Here is a 16835-nt window from a genome sequence, read left to right as displayed (position 1 = left end):
TCTCTCCTTGATGGAGAAAGACAGTCTGTTGTCAGGGAGAAAGGACAGCCAAGAGTCGAAGAGAACTTGAACACTAATCACTTAGGCACTTAGGGATGGAGCCAAGGCCCTCAGCAGCTCGTGCAGAGCTGTTAGGGAAAGGAGGAAATAAGAGCTTGGGTCTCAAGGCCAGGCTGCAGCTCTCTCCACCCTACACACAGTGTTTCCCCTACAGGCCAAGAGGAACAGGAACGACCAGGCCAGCACACGTTGTATCGGCTGAGTGACAGCCAAAACACATTTGTGTGTCTCAAGACTCTACAGCACTGTGTTACCCTGGGAACTGTGACGGATGCCATGTTGGGAGGAGGCACAGGCTCCTCTGTGCAAACTCCACCTCTGCCAGGCTTTTCTGCCATCTCTTCAGTCACTCAGCACCCACGACACCCAAGACATCAAGCCTGGGGTATAAAAATAGGTCCCACCCTATCCACAAGGTGCAGATGGCCTGGGAAGAGCTTCCTCTTACTAACACCCCGTGCAGAAGGCTGGGGATGGTGCAATCAGTCACCAACAGGCAACTAGATTGGCCACACCCACACTCGGGAGACAGACAGAAAACAGATCAGGGACTATCTCTGGTACCAACCTAGACTGACTGCCAGAACAGAACACAAGTGTGTGCAAAGTGTGAGTGTGCTAACATTTATCTATGGGGGGGGGAGGTATGACAGAAAAATCAGCAGAAGGAATTAGTAAATTAGAGGAAAATTGGGACTCCAGAGAGGATGGGAGGGGGACCCAAGTTCTCTAAATATAACTTGATAGTGCAGCCCGATAAAGCATGCTGTATCGCCTGCTTCTGAGATGGGGGTCTCACTGTGTCACCGGGGCTGGTGTTGAATTCCAGGGCTTAGGTGACCTCCTGGCTCTGCCTCACTAGTGCTAGGACCACAGGCTTATGCTACTGTAAATAGTTTTTGTTGTTGTTGTTGTTGTTGTTGTTGTTTTGACTGGGTGTTTACCCCCTCTCCCAGTTCTGAGGAAGGCACCCAGGGCCTCCCTCGAGCATGCCTGGCAAGCCTTCTGCCCCTGAGCTACACCCCCAGCATAATAATTTTAGATAGCTACAAGAATTTAATCTGACAAGAAACTCTTTGCATTGCAGAATGAGATGAGACAATATCTTGTACCTCCTGACCGGCACTGGGGATGCACCATCATGTCTGCGACACTCAGGGCAAAACCCACATGATCCGAGTCTCTATTAAGCAACAGAGGGCATCTAAACCCAAGCCCATTCTATGGGCAACCAACCCGTACGCCTCAAAAAACACCTGGTTCAGGAAACAAAGGCTGAGAAAAGGAGCCTCAAGAGGCTACTCGTGACCTGAACTTTCTTGTGCTATAAAGAACATTAATAAGACAATAGTGAGGCTGTGATAAGGTCTCCTACCAGATAATGGCATAGCAACATTATTTCCTGGCTTTGATCGCTGCACACTGTGGCTAGATAAGAGACTAGCCTCGCTCTGAGGAAACACCACAGAGGATTCGGAACTCAGGAGCACTGTGTTTGAAACAGACCATCAGGCAGCTCAGAAAAAAAAAAAAAAAAAAACATATAAATAGACAGACAGATGGATGAATGGATGGATAAGTAGGTGGATGAGAGATGGATGAGTGGGTGGATGGGCAAGAGATGGATGTGGGTGGATAGATGTGTGACTGGGTGAGAGATGGATAGGTGTGTGGGTGGGAGGATTAATGGGTAAGTAGGAGACGGACAGATGTGTAGATAAATGGATGGAAAGGTGGAGAGGGACGGATGGATGTGTGGGTGGATAGATGGGTAGACAGATGAAAGATAGATGGATTTGTGGGTGGGATATGGATGGACATGTGGGTGGATGGACAGACAGAGGAGAGGTGGATGGACACGTGGGTGGGAGATAAATCAATGGGTTGATGCGCGCTCATATATATAAACGTATGGAGAGTTAGATGGTGGGAAGGGAGGCTTGACGGATAAGAATCACTGACAAATAAATGCGGCAAAATGTTACCCTTTGAGGAATAACCGTGTGAAAAGTCCGCGGAAATTCTTTGTGCTATTTTTGTAACTAAGTCTGAAATAAAGTCAAAATAATTTCAAGCAAAACAAAGGCAATCTCCATAAACACCAGGAGTGGGAGGAACAAACAAAGCTGGCCCCTGCTCTCCTTGACGGCAGGACCATGAAGGGGGAGGAGCCTTGCAAACAGCATTCCCGTGAAGGAACTGATACTTCTGTAGTGAGATATCCTCTTGGGGACAAAAACAGCATTACCCGACAGAGGCTGGGCTCAGTGGTCCCAAGGTTGGTGGCGGCCCTGGCATTTTGTTTTATTTTTCAGACAGGGTCTCACCGTGTAGCTATGGCTGGCCTCGAACTCACAGCTGTCTGCCTCTGCTTCCTAAGCGCTGGTATTAAGGGTGTGTGCCGCCACACTGGGGTGTTTGTAGATGTTGGTGTTTGTTTTGACAGGGTCTAGCTCTGTATCTCAGGATGGCTTCCAATTCTACAGTCCTCCTGCCTCTGCCTCCTGAGTGCTCCTAGGGTGTGTGTGTACCACCATGCCCAGCTAGTCCTGAGACCTGCATCTATTGTTGTAAGGTAAAACAACGGAGTAAGGCTGGTGCTGCCTCTGAGAAGTAGACTGTCATTACGTGTTGAAGACACCGTAAAGACCCACTGAGGTCCAAGAGACACCCAGGAGTCCTGGAGGTCTGCTCCTACAGAGTTACCTATCTGAACTCATATTGTCCAAGCCTTGGTCACTGTCATGGTCAAGGCATGGGGACTCACAGCTATAGGACCGCCCTGTAATCCTCACATGTCCTCTAAAACTTACTTCCACTGAAAAGAACCAGGGCCGCCTTGAACAACGGTTATCCAGCACTGGGACAGGAAGTGTTTGTGAAGGGACTCAAACATCTTATCCCACTGCTGGCAGGCTAAGAAGCCAAGGGCTGAGGGCATCTACGGCCCAGAAGCCGGACTATGAGCGCACACACAGGTCACAGCCCCGTGACCATGCTTTGTTACTGGAGCTCCTGATGACACGGTTCTAAAACACACAGCGGAGGGAGCAGGCACCCTCTCTGGTCTCAGGTGAAATATTCTATGCATATTTAAAACGGTGACACAAAGGGAGGAAACCCATGTATCCTGCCTTTCCCGCGCGAATCCCACCTCAAGACAACCAGAGAGCAGAGAGAAATGTGTTTTCAGAAATGCGTTGGTTGGTCAACGGAGCAAGAACTACAGACGTACCAAGATGACCAGTCTGAAAACTCCAATGAAACGACAGAAAGGATCAGCATCGTCTCAGGACACCCCAAGACCAAGTTCTCAGCACAAAAGGGGTTTATTTGCCCCAGAGAGACAGAGGGCACGGAGTAAGAGACAGAGACAAGAGACAGAGGATGAGCGAGAAGGGGAAGGGTACAAGGGAGGGGGGCCAGGGGTATGTGTACTGGGGGGGGGGGCGGTGACAAAGGACTGCCTCTGGACAGAGAGGAGATATGCAGCTCATAGGCAAATGGTGGCTTATACAGGTAAAGGAGGAAACCCTGTGTTAGGATGAGGTGCTTCATTTTAATTCAGCATATTAATTAGGTGAGCCAAAATGGGTTTTTGATTGCTGGACTTCAATACTTCGATAGCTGGACCTTAGGGAACAGATCTGGGTAGCTAGCTTTAGGAATGTCATCTAATGGTTTTTAGCAAGGCAGAGGGAATGGGGGAGAAGGGCAAGGCCTGCAAGAGCCATGTCTGCCACGCTCTGGCTGGCAAGAGTCCCTTCAATGACTGCACTTCGCAACTCCCGTGGCATCAGGGACAGCATGTCTCGGGGCAACAGACAGCAAGACCATCAAAGGTCTGCCCCGAAGACCAACCACAGCCACCATTATGGAGGAGGGGCGGTAGACATGGGGAGTCCACAGGACACTGTCCACAGAGTCAAGGGGGGAGCTCCAGCCTTGGTGAGCTAGCCACCCAGGGTGAAGGCATTAATAGAGAGCGAAGGCACCATAAGACTGAGGAGATACACCAGCCGTTCCCACCCACGGACCCTGATGAGTATCAATTCAGAGTTGTCGAAAGCCAGGAGCCTATCGGGGAAATCCGAGCTCCAGTCGGTCTCTGGTGCAATCAAAGAAAAGCTGTCTGTTGTTCTACTTGCCATCTTGGTCTCTCAGCTTTTGTCATTAAAACATATTGAGCTATCTACTAAAATATTTACAGATGATGCGATAGAGCGCTGCTTGGGCATCGCCCAACACACCCAGGGAGGGAGGGGAGAGAGGCAGCCTGGCTTAGAATCTGCTCCGACAGAAGCAGGTGTGAGAGTCAACCGGCGCCTCCCACACCCTCTGCTCTGTTTCTGTGCATGTTCAAAATCTTTCATAAAAAAAAAAAAACTGCCCAGAGCTGCACACCCACACTGTCAGGGTAAATGCCACACCACACCTTAAGAGTTACCAAGGAACAGGATGAGACAGCTCCTTGGGCAACACTGAGAAAAGAATTGTGGGAACGATCCTAGGATGCCAACGATGCTGTCCTACCGAGGAATGGCCGATCATGCACGTCAGACATTTTTCCTCATGATCCATCACCCTTAGAGTCCCCCAGCACCTCATCCCCATGGACTCTGGCTGGTTCCACACTGCACCTTCAAACTGTTCCACAGCAGCGTGAGTGCTCAGGCAGCCTTACACTTTCCTGCCATTGGCCTGGACTCGGTTCACAGATTCACAGTGACCAGCTCTGGGCCAGCAGGAATGATGCTCTCTCCCTGGACTTGCTTCCCCAAAATAGCCTCAGTTCCTGCAGGGCATCAGCTGTGATAACCCTGTCACACATCGGGGCCACGAGCATGAGCTTTGGAGCTAGCCAGGCTGGGTTAAGTCCTCACTACTCTCACCACATGGTAGGCTGACTCAGTCATCTGTGCCTCAGTTTACACGCCCGTAAGACTAGGAGGACATGGAAGCTAAGAGAAAGACCAAACATGAGACGCTATTGGGTTGTGACTCCAAAAGCTCCTGTTCTGCCAAAACCACCTCCTCCTTACTCCAAAGGTCAAAATCTGGCCAGCAGGAGCCATGAGGAGAAGGCCGGCAGACAACTGGCTCCCACCCCAAGGTGCTCCCGTAGTCCCGGTACGTAACAGAACAAATTGCTTCCGTTTCCTCCAAGAAGCTCTGAAAAGTCTGAGTTAACTGTATTGAGTCACTAAAATCAACCCAGTTTTCACAGACTATGTCACTCCTTTCCCAGACTCCAGCTGCTCCCTCATCCTACCTGCAAAGCACAGGCCAGGGCTGACTTCTGTGAGGCAACAGGCAACAGACGCATATTCAGAAGGAAAACGTCATGTGAGGACAACCAAGTCCCCGTCTCTCTTGGTCCAAGCCTATCCCCTGCACACATCTATGTTCGCATGCCTGCCCCCGCCCACGCCTTTGCTCATACACACCTGTCCCACGTCCATACTGTAGCACGCCCCCACCTCCCCACCCCCACCCCGCCCCTGGATCGGCCCTCACTCAGCAGTGGCCCATCCCCCGCCCCTCATAAGTACTTTCTTGTACTCACGAAGAAAGTGCTTTTCCAGTAAGGCGATTTCCAGATGACCCTTGATCTCATTCAGCCGATCGAACTCTGTCCTGCTAAAGTCCTGGACGCCTGCTGCCATGATGAGGGTCCCTGGACCAGCCTGGAAGGAAAACACCAAGCGTTCAGAGGGCCATGCTAAAGCAGCCTTACCTGATCGCAGTTGGTTTAAGGGGGCCCCAGAGCCTTGCGATGGCAGCCGCCACCTCTGGTGTTTTACTGCAGATGGCTCACAAGGAAAAGTATATTACGGCCAATACAATGGCCCTAGGGCCCCCAAGAGCATCTTCCTGAACATATGGGATAAGGAAACAAGGGCTCAACAACTGTGTACCAGCACACCCACTTACCTCAGGATCTCAGACAGTGTGGATCTTCTCAGCCCTGACACAAGGTCTTTTTTTTTTAAAGATTTATTTATCACATATACAGTGTTCTGCATGCAGGTATCCCTGCATGCCAGGAGAGGACACCAGATCTCATTATAGATGGTTGTGAGCCACCATGTGGTTGCTGGGAATTGGAACTCAGAACCTCTGGAAGAGCAGCCAGTGCTCTTAACACCTGAGTCATTTCTCCAGCCCCCTGACACAAGGTCTTAAGAAATAACACAAAAATCAAAACCCTACGTGAGGGCTGGGGACATTGCTCAGTGGTTAAGATGCTCGCCACACAAGTATGAAGACAGTGTTCAGATCCTCCGAGGCTATAGAAATGCCAGGTGGGCATGGTAGCCTACTTGTAATTCCAGCCTCAGAAGGCAGAGACAGGGAATCTCTGGGGCAGATTCACTATCATTGAGCTCTGGGTTTGATTAAAAGATCCTGCCTCAGTAAATAAAGCAGAAGAGCAATGGAGGACGATTCCCGAGATCAACCTGGGGCCTCCACATGCACACATGGGTACACGCACTCACACACATACATCAACACATGCAAACATGCACACGCACACCACACATAACCACTTAAAAATGGAAAGGGGGTTTAAAACACTAAACAAAGCGTTAAACTTCATTTCTGTTGTTTTGGTTCTGAGATGGTCTCAGAATACAGTCCAGACTAGCCTCAAATTCATGATCCTCCTGCCTCAACTGCCTGCGTGTGTATCATCATGCCCAGCTGGCACTAAGCCTCTTGGTGATAGCAATACTGACTGTGGTACTACAGAGGGAAAAAAAACATGACACCATCCTGGTTGGGATGCCTGGGGTACACTATGACCCAACCAGAGCAGTTACCCTCCTAATGGAAGCCCAAGGGTGTCTGTCCCACAACTGAGTAGATCAGAGGGGAAAACAGTTTCTAAGCAAGGCCTATGAGGATCCAAGGTGAACACACTCCACACCAGGTCCCTCCAGTTGGCTCCCCAGACACTGTCCTGTCACAGTGGCTAAGGACTGGCTCTAGTCACAGCCCCCACTGCCAACGCCACAGACGCTGGACACAGCTCTGCATCCTGCTGACCACAGGGGAAAGAAAGCAGCCCCACCCAGCACTGCACAGCCTCCCAGGCCACAGCGGGAACTCACGTGGTCATCTCCACAGCTGCACCCTGCTATTGACATGACAAAAATGGTGCCCAAGAGCCCTGTAAGCCACAGAGCGGAACTGACCACCTTGCCTGGGCCCCCCAAACTTCTCCTAGGCAACAGGGCGTATGTACAGACAGACCAGCTGGGGTAGCACTGTGGATATGTGTACCCTTCAGGGCCATAGCCTGGGATGAAGGGGCGGACAGAGACCAGGGGCTCTGCACAAAGCCCTCCAGTCCATGGATACCCTGCCTGGGCACTTGGCCTGCATTTCTAGCTGTCTGTTTACCAGGACACAAGTTTATGGGGATATGGACCTTGGTACAGTGGCATGTGAAAGTTTGGGGTGGCTGAAGGCACAGTAACTTCTGCGGTATGATCTACCCAAGAGGCCCTATGGGTATCACTCCCCACATCAATGCTGAAAGATGAAATCCAGCTAAATAGCACCTTTTCTAGAAAAGCTAGGAGCTCATAAGTACCCCAGCACTTCAACACCCCTGTCCAGGACCAGAAAATTCCCAAAGAAGACATGCATCATCTGTCTTCCAAGTCACATGGACAGATGATGCCCAGCCTGGAAACACCAGGCAGACATCTGTCCAGTGGTGGTTGAGACCCAGTCAACCCCAAATGAAACATACTGAGCCAGGAGAGAATCCACTGAGACTCACTTTGCAGGGGCCTGTGTGCAGGACTCCATATACACAAGGTATCAAACCTATGGCCAAACCCCAACATGGCTACCTGTCTCCAGCCCTTATCTGCTCCACTAGCCCCAGACACATCAAAGGCAGATGGGTAATCAGATGCCTGAAGTGGTTGTCCGTGAAGGGACTCTGGAAATCACACAATCTCAAATGCAAACTTCAGGACACATGCGACTTTTTTTTTTTTTTTTTGGAGACAGGGTTTCTCTGAGTAGCTTTGGTGCCTGTCCTGGATCTCACTCTGTAGACCAGGCTGGTCTGGAACTCACAGAGATCCACCTGGCTCTGCCTCCCGAGTACTGGGATTAAAGGCATGCACCACCACCGCCCCGCATGTGACGTGCTCATCTTTAACCCAGCTCTGGGCCACATGACCCATGGTCCTGGCCGGCACCTAATTCCTAACTCTCCCCGCTCCTCTTGACCTCCCATTGCTTCACCACCTCCGGGACGGGGAAACAACCACACGTTCTCTCGGAGTTTCTACTCGGGCTGGTTCTAACACGTGCACCCTGACTTCTTCTCTGGCCCTCTTGCCTATGCACCTTCTATAAGTTCTCCTCATTCTCTGTGTGCTTGAGTCACACCTAGCCTCCCCGCCCCCAGCGTGTCAAGAAAAGCCCTATCTTAGGAAGGAGGTCATCATCGATGCTGAACTGAAACGGGATCCAGCAGCCCAGGAGCTCTGCAGCCTTGTCCCCATCTCGTTGCTAAGAAATGCCCCACACGCCGACTGCAGTCTGATCTAGCCTCCAAGGAAATCGTTCAATATTTCACTAGCTCTGCTCACAAGGCCCCGGCAGGCTTACCGCAGAAGTACTGTGCTGGGCTTAGCAGGCCCGTCGGCTGCCCCATTTGTCAAGCGACCCTACGGCAGGGGTCTTCGGGGAGCCAGGCCACAGGAGTGGGCACAGCCCACGCAGGATAAGCGAGGCCCTGACCAGGAGATACCCAGCTGCCGGGTAACTGTTACGAGTTATACAGCAGAGACCTCATGAACAAGAAAAGCACTACCCAGCACAGACCATGCTAAGGGCAGTCAGTACTGCCAGCCCACCTACGCTGCTCCACTCAAGCTTTGCCCTCCCTACAACTGATTCCTCCCAGGATTCCCTCGAGGGATGATGGAGGGAAGAGGGGCCCTGGGAGTCCTAAGAAGCCAGTGGGCTTGGCCTCTGTCACCTGAGGGATCTGGTCCGGAGCAAGGACACTAACCCTAAGGAAAGTCAATGGAAGGCTGTAAGCCCCAACCAGCCAGGTTCTGGAGTGAGTGTGACCTTCCTCTGATGGAGCTGTCACTTGGCTCCAAGTAGCCCTCACATAGCCATGTCCATGGGGGTAGAAGAAAGTGAGGGACCCTCAGTTGCTAGTGGGAATGAAGCTAGAATGCGTACCTATGTCCCCTCATCCTAAACCCCTGCTTTGACCATTGGGGGATGCCTTGGAGTGCAGTCCCAAGACAAACTGCTCTAGACAAATCTGTTCCCATGGGTAATGGCCCAAGGCCCCAAATCAAAAGAATCCCCACCTATGAATAGAAGGGGATGTGACACAGGAGCTGGAATGGAGGAGAGGAGAGGGGTCCCTGGGGTAGGGGTCAGTATGTGAAAGGAGAGAAGAATCCAAGAACCTCCAGACCCTGTGCTCAGCGCCTTATGTAGGGCTTTAGGACCTCATGCCTAGCCCAGCATGCTCCTCCATGGTGGCCTGTAGCATGACTTGGGTGTAATCCCCACCGAGGGTATCAGTCTTCTTATCTAGATGAGGGTCCTAGAAAGGAGCCTCGCTGTGCCAGGCACGGCACGGACATCCTAGAGCTCTTTATGCCCTGGGTGTATGTGCTGACCCTCTAGCAGCGAGGCCAACTCCAGATCCCTGACGGTGGTCACTGTTATGGCGTCTACAGGGAATACCAGTTTTCAAAGCAGCCCAGGAAGCCAGATTCGATGATGCCACTCTGTTCTCGGCACGTCAGGCTAGGAAGGGTGAATCCCAAGTGAAGAGAGTAGGAAGGATGCTTGGAGAACAACCAGTGCCTCCCAGCCTGTAAGCCAACCTTCCTGGAAGAGAGCGGGGTAGCCACACAACAGGCAGGCAGCAGGTGCAGAGGCTGGCAGGAAGGGCAGAGGGGGCAGAGACAGATTGGTCAACCTAATGTGCTCAGCAACCTCCTGCCAAAAGCAGCCAGTTCATCTCTTGATGGCTAGCTACACTTGAGTGCACCCATTTACATCCCTGAATGGGTATCCTGACACCCGGCCTCAGGGTTTCCACTCGGCATGTGAATTCTAGGGGCCTCAATGCAGAAGAAGCCACAGCTCAGGGGAGTCCCCTGAGCCCAGTGAAGGTAGGCCTAAGGGGCCTGGCCGAGTGACCAAGGTCTCCAACAGGGGTGACAAGGCCCCAGGGTACTGTGTTGAAGTTCTGATCTGAATCCTGTAGGCCTCATGGCTCCCTGGCTAGCCTTTCTCAGACTCAGGAGGAGTGACCTGGAAGCCAGGGGCCTGGGCATGAACTGAGGCTGGGACAAAACCACTGTAAATGTGTATAATAAAGCAAGTGTAAAAGCCAGGCAAGCTGGGGTGTCATTTTTGCCTGAATTAGCAGACACTGGAGTTGAAGGGAACCCAAGGTGGGGGCGAGGGAGCATCAGCCTCTGGGCCAGTCCCAGGGATGAATTGCATTGCTTGGAGGAGGGCAGCTCTCAGCAGCCATTGGAGGGCCCCCCATCACTCTCTCATAGGAGTGGGATGTGGCCTATGCGGGCATGTGTCTCACAGGCCAAGCAATACTACAAGCTGGAGGGCACCAGTGTCCCTCAGCGGGGAGGTCACTAGAAGCAGAAACACACTCCACAGTGGGAGCTTGAATGCCTGCGGTGTGAGGCAGCTCAACACCCCTCAGAGAGCTCCACAGAGCACTGGTGAATGGGATGCCTGTACCACCTCGACCAAGAGAATCCACAGACCCCGCACCTGGAAATGGAAAATGGCCTCCTCGTCGTCGTCACCTGGGAAAAACATCATCAGAAGCACAGAGCCTCCACAAGGCCCAGGGACTCCAGATGCAAACAGCTGTTTGTGAGAAACTATATTCCCAGCTGTTCTGTTGTTTGTCAGAGTCCCAAAGCGGGAACAAACCTAACGTCTACCAGCGTATGTATAGATAAACAAATGTGGTCCATCCAAACCCTGGAGCTTGTTTTGTTTATTTTAGGGGTTTGTCGTTGTTTTGTTTCATTTTTGAGAGAGAGTCTTGTTACGTAGCACTGGCTGGCCCAGTACCTGCCATATAACCTAGGCTGGCCTTGGGGTAATCTTCCTGCTTTAGTCTCCCAAGTGCTGGAATTAGACACATGCCACCACTTCAGAGAAAAAAGCATATGGATACACCTGGGATTGAATTCAGGGCCTTGCACATGCTAGGCAACCACTCCATTGCTAAGCTATATATACCCCCAGACCAAACCACAGAACATTATTCAGTCACAAAAAGGGGGGGGGGAACAGATTCCAATGGCTATACACTGTGCCGGTCCTTTTACAGGAAAATGTACAGACCAGGCAATACCCAGCCAGTGAAATGGTACATCAGGAAAAGGCACTCACAGCAAGCGTGACAGCCTGAGTTTGAATCCTATGGGAGAAGGAAAGAATCAACTCCCACAAACTGTACTCTGACCTCTATACACATGCCACGACAATCACAAGAGCACACACACATAGATGATAGATGATTGACAGATAGACAGATGATAGACAGACAGACAGACAGATAGATAGATAGATAGATAGATAGATAGATAGATAGGCTGTTCTTGAACTCACAGAAATGTCTGCCTCTGCCTCCCACGTGCTGGGATTAAAGACGTATACCACCTTTCGCTCAGCGGTGGTAGCACATGCCTTTAATCCCAGCACTCAAGAGGCAGAGCCAGGTGGATCTCTGTGATTTCGAGACCAGCCTGGGCTACAGAGCAAGATCCAGGACAGGCACCAAAACTACACAGAGAAACCCTGTCTCGAAAAAAACAAAAAAAACAAACAGACAGACATATACCACCTTTCCTGGGGGGGAAAAATTTTTTTTAAGAGCTGAGGACCGAACCCAGAACCTTGCGCTTGCTAGGCAAGCACTCTACCACTGAGCTAAATCCCCAACCCCAAAATTTTTTAAGAATAGGCAAAGCCACAGAGACGCAGCAGACCAGCAGTGGGCAGAGCTGAGGCTGGGGGGTTTACCAGTGACCATTAAAGCACACACGGCCCCTCTTGGGCTGCACAATATAAAGCGTACATTGGAGCCCTCTGAATCAGACTCACACAACGGCCCCCATGATACCGCGAGGGTGCGGCTAGGAGGTCGGCATCAAGCCAACCAACCACTGAGGCCTCCATGCTGGTCCCTGGGCTCCCAATCTCTCCAGGAGGCTGCACAAAGCAAAGGACCGTCACCCCCAAAGGAGCAACAAGGGCGTGGGAGAATATTTACCACTGCACCCTGACCCGGAGTCCCTGGGGAGGACTTATTATAAGACCAAGGCCCTGCAAAGGACCTGGCCTGGGAGGAGCCTCTGAGTCACCAGTTTACGGGTGCTAATAGCTACCTGCATGGTAACAATGGGCCAACTAGTTACCAACCTCACGTAAACCTCAAACCAACAAGGCCAGCCTGGGCTACAGAGTGAGTTCCAGGAAAGGCTCCAAAGCTACACAGAGAAACCCTGTTTAAAAAAAAAAAAAAGCCTCAACCCATGCCCAGAACAAACACCAACATGTCCCCTTTTTAAACTGCGGGTACTGAGGGGCAGGTTAAGGGCAAACAGCATCACCTGGTCCCTCTATCATCAGTGACCTGGCACTCTGCACAGTGCCCTGAGCTAGGGCTGAACCCATAGCAGGGATTTCCCATGATTCCTAGCATACAGCGCTCCCTAATTCCAAAAGGCCCAAGAGCCTAGGTCCCAGGTCTGACCTCGTCGAGACCTCTGCAGTAGCTGTTCTCAGCTGCAGCCCAGGATGCCAAGCCTACCTCCCCAATCAATACTTCTCCTGGGACCTTCCCGCCTCACAGGGAGTTTCCCACACATCAGAGGCGGCCCATCCAACTAGCACCATGCCCAGGCATGTCCCTTCTTGCTCTTCTGCCACCCTCCGGAGCCCACATTCTCCAAACTATACCTCTAAGCTAGTCACCCTAAAACAACTAGCTTTGGCCTGTCCCTCTTTTGCAGGGGCTCCTAGTAGCCCCTAAATCTAGATACTCTGCCTCCGGTTAAGACTCCCATATCCTGCAAGCTCCTCTCCCATTTCTCTGGTCAGCACAGCACCCACACCTTCTGAGCCAGCTCCCTTCTGCCTAAGGTCAACTCACCCACCATGGCACCCCTGGGGGTTAAAACACACACAGGGACCTTCTCCTTGTGAGGTCAAGACAAGCAAGCTACGAAGGATATGCTTACCTGCCTTCTCCACTCACCAGGTGTCCCAATCTAAACAAATGTTGCCCAAAGTAGCCCCAAAATCCTGGCCTAGAAGAATGTGCCACTCCCTACCTAACTACTATCAGCTAATACCCAAGCCATGTCTGCCATGAGGGTCCCCAACCCTGCATGTGGCCATGAGCTTGCCACAGCTTCAGAATCTTCTGTCAGACCCACGCTTAGCCATGCCACCAGCAGGAGGTCCAGGACTGGCCAGACATCACAGGGTGGTAGACTACGTGGGGTAAGAGCACCTACGGTCTGCATAACAGGAAACTCCAACTGCATTCTAGCTAGACCCTGTAGCTGGTAAGTGGCCAAGTGAGTCTGTGACTTGGGGTGGCTCTCCCTGGAGACCCATATACCACCCTCTTCTCTGCACGCCACCTCATGTTTCTTCACACACACACACACACACACACACACATAGGTAGGTGGGACCAGGCCCAATTCAACTCTACTACACAATCCTGGCTAGACACACAGATGGGCAGACAGAGGGACAGCCAGGAGACCAGCCTCTGAATGGATTTCTTCTGACACTAAACTATGAATCTTGTAGTGTGTGTGTGTGTGTGTACACGCATGAGCACGTAGGCACATAGATGTGCATGCATGTGTATACATGCATGTATGTATATATGTGCATATATGTATGCATGTGTGTACACATATATGTATGCATGCATGTGAATATGTTTGTGTGTGTGTGTGTGTGTGTGTGTGTGTGTGTGTGTGTGTGTGTGTGTGTTCATACAGGGAAATTCTTGAGCATTTCTGAGATGCTCAGCACAAAGACTTTCATCTCACCTAGATTGTGGCATGCACCAGTCCTGGACAAGCTACAGTTTCTCTGTCCTCTATTGCTCTGTATGTCCCCTACAAAAGGGGACACACCAAGCTAGATGCATGGCCTACCCATAGACCAAAAACTAAAGGACTAGCCACGGCCTTTGAACTCTGGGAACAGCACCAGTGCAATATACCAGGAGGCTGGCTAGGAAGGCAAATGGCCCCACCCCCCTGGCCAGGCAGCACAGGGCACACAGCCAGGCTCTTAGCAGGCAGTGCTAGTAAATTATTCATCTTGCCAGGAGCGGTACACAGTCACCGTCCTATTATGAAGCATTAATAATACAGGAGCCAGGGGAAGGCCAGTGATCGCAGCCACATCTGGAAAGATTACCAGGCTCAGGGGCCGAGAGGAAAACCAATGGCCATTAAGTACACTCAAGGACTCTGGGGTGGTAGGGAGGGGATTGAGTAGATGCGCACGCCACGGCCTGAGGCTGAAGAGGCCTGTCCTGAGGAAAGACTGCAAGGCACGCACTTGCCCAGCTCGACTCCATACTCCCCTGCCCGACACAACCATGAAATACAAGCTCTGGAAGGCAGGGGCCCTCAGTTTGTTCACATCAAAGCCCTGCCCTGGCTAAGGTTCTCCACTGATATCTGATGCCTGGACAAACAGCTCCTTGCCACCGGCCACTGTGTGGCCTGATGTGGGCTCAGCCAGTGGCTGGGTCAGTGACACACATCATGGACAAGCTGGGTGCCAGCAGCCTCACCCTGCCCCACCCCCACATCAATGTTCCTGGGGGGTCAGGCCAGGCTACAACCTTGTAAAGTTTATATGAGACATTTCCCAAACATCCAGAAAAACCCACAAATAAGACAAAGCAATGCAGCCTCTAGACAAAGCTTGGTCTAGAAGTCCCACCCAGACAAGGATCTGTCCCAGTGGGCTCCTTGGGTTGCAGTACCCAGGCAACAGGGGCCAGAGAGCTGGGCCTCTGCGTATGTCTAAACTGCCTGGTCAGGCACGAATCTTTGCATGTCCATACTCAGCTTGGCCACCGATGAACTGGGCATGATATCCTTGCTGTCCACATCAAGGGATGTATAAGACTCAGGGACTGGCACATACTCACAGGGTCCCTGAGCTCCTCACTGTCCCGGGGTGAGGGCCGTGGTGTCTTCAGAGGGATCTCGTCTCCACACTCGGTGTCCGAGGCATTTGGGGACTCGGCTAGGTCAAGGAAGTCCTCTCTCTTGTGGCCTCTGAACCTGATCCTATCCAGTCTCCTGAGCATGTTCAGCACGGCACTCCTCGGCCTCACCTGGACATGACGGGAGGGTTCCCTGCAAAAGAACGGAGCACATCAGTGGCTGACCGCTGCCTGTTACCCCTGCCACATTGGCTCCCAGCTCTGGATTGAGGCTGACGGTAAGCACCTAGCTCTACCATGAATGACCAGATCTCATCAGACCAGCCACCATGCAATCACAGACAACCTGCCCAGCTGCTGAGGTTCCTTCTGTACAAAGTCCTAACAGAGCAGAAGCAAGTCCAGGTTCTCAGGGGGGCCCTCCTGGCCACACAGATGGTCCAGTCTGGGTCACAGCAGTGTGACAGACTTAAGGGTAGAGGGACAATTAGAGCTGGGAAAGAAAAGGTTGACCACTCTCCAAAATGCTAAGAGTTGAAACTGGAAACTAGTTTACATATTTCCTGGGACAGTCCCAAGGCTGGGCCTGCGGGTCACCTCTGCCTCTGCAGACACCCTGCAGAAAAGTGGACAGGGAGGGACTCCGTCCATCCTTTTGCCTGCCCAATGTTCCCCCCTCACCCTCAAATACTGGTTTGGCCTTGGAGACTCGGCTCCATAACAAAGCCCTCCCAGAAACAGACTCAGTCAGAAGTTGGGCTAAGGCCTGATGCCATGTCCCATTACACGCTGTGTGCTGCATACAAAACTGATGTAAATTAACAGACAATGTGTACCAAATGATGGACACCCGCTGGAGGCCCGCTCCCCACCCCTCTATCCTAACTGGACCAGGAGAGCCATGGCAACCCTCAAAATCCCCAGGAGGCAGGGGGAAGGGCTGCTTTTCCCCAGTGTCCAGCTGGCCTCATTCCCAGGCCCCTAGCAGGGCTGACTAGGCAGGGAAGGCCCCAGTGTCAACTACACAGCTCCAGGTCTAGGGCTACAGATCAGGGCCCACAGGCTGCCCTTCCTATAGACCCTGCTCTGACATCTTCAAGAGCCCTGGGACCCCAGGGTGGAGAACAATGAAATGCCTGGGCTCCAGCCTGCCCCACCACCGCTCACCTCCTTTCTGAGCTGAGACTTTTGTCTCTGAAACAGAAACGATCCTGACCAGGCCAAAGTATTCTGGGAATTCAAGATGACACATGCTGAGGGCTTGACCCCAGGCCTGGGCCTAGGCCCAGTCAACCACAGGATTGTTTTCACGCAAGGAAAACCGGGGGAGTGAACTGGGTGGATTCTGCGTAGCAAGGCGGGAAGAGCTTCCTGTTTGGGGCAGCAGCACGGAAGCCCTCAGTGGACAGATAAATCACAGCCTGGACACAGCCTTGCAACAGACGAGCCTGCCTGCCCCCAAGGCTCCTGCTCTCCTTGCCAGGAAGGCCTACGTCAAGACTCACTAATGGTGGAA

The 16835-nt window shown here is 52.1% G+C and overlaps 1 protein-coding gene across 1 annotated transcript in view; it reads right to left on the bottom strand.

The window, feature by feature from the left end:
* The window catches only part of Gramd4 (GRAM domain containing 4), an 80376-nt gene that overhangs the window by 30129 nt on the left and 33412 nt on the right, over positions 1 to 16835 (bottom strand). Inside the window, exons 2-3 of the mRNA XM_052748578.1 lie at positions 15302 to 15512; positions 5627 to 5747 (exon numbers count right to left, since the gene is read on the bottom strand). Of these exons, the coding sequence (XP_052604538.1) occupies positions 5627 to 5747; positions 15302 to 15512 (332 nt within the window). The remainder of the gene's footprint in view (positions 1 to 5626; positions 5748 to 15301; positions 15513 to 16835) is intronic.

Source organism: Peromyscus californicus, unplaced genomic scaffold (assembly GCF_007827085.1).
Source record: "Peromyscus californicus insignis strain IS unplaced genomic scaffold, ASM782708v3 Scaffold_20__1_contigs__length_68692818, whole genome shotgun sequence".
NCBI classification, from domain to species: Eukaryota; Metazoa; Chordata; class Mammalia; order Rodentia; family Cricetidae; genus Peromyscus; species Peromyscus californicus.
This window is presented reverse-complemented; position numbering and strand designations above follow the sequence as displayed.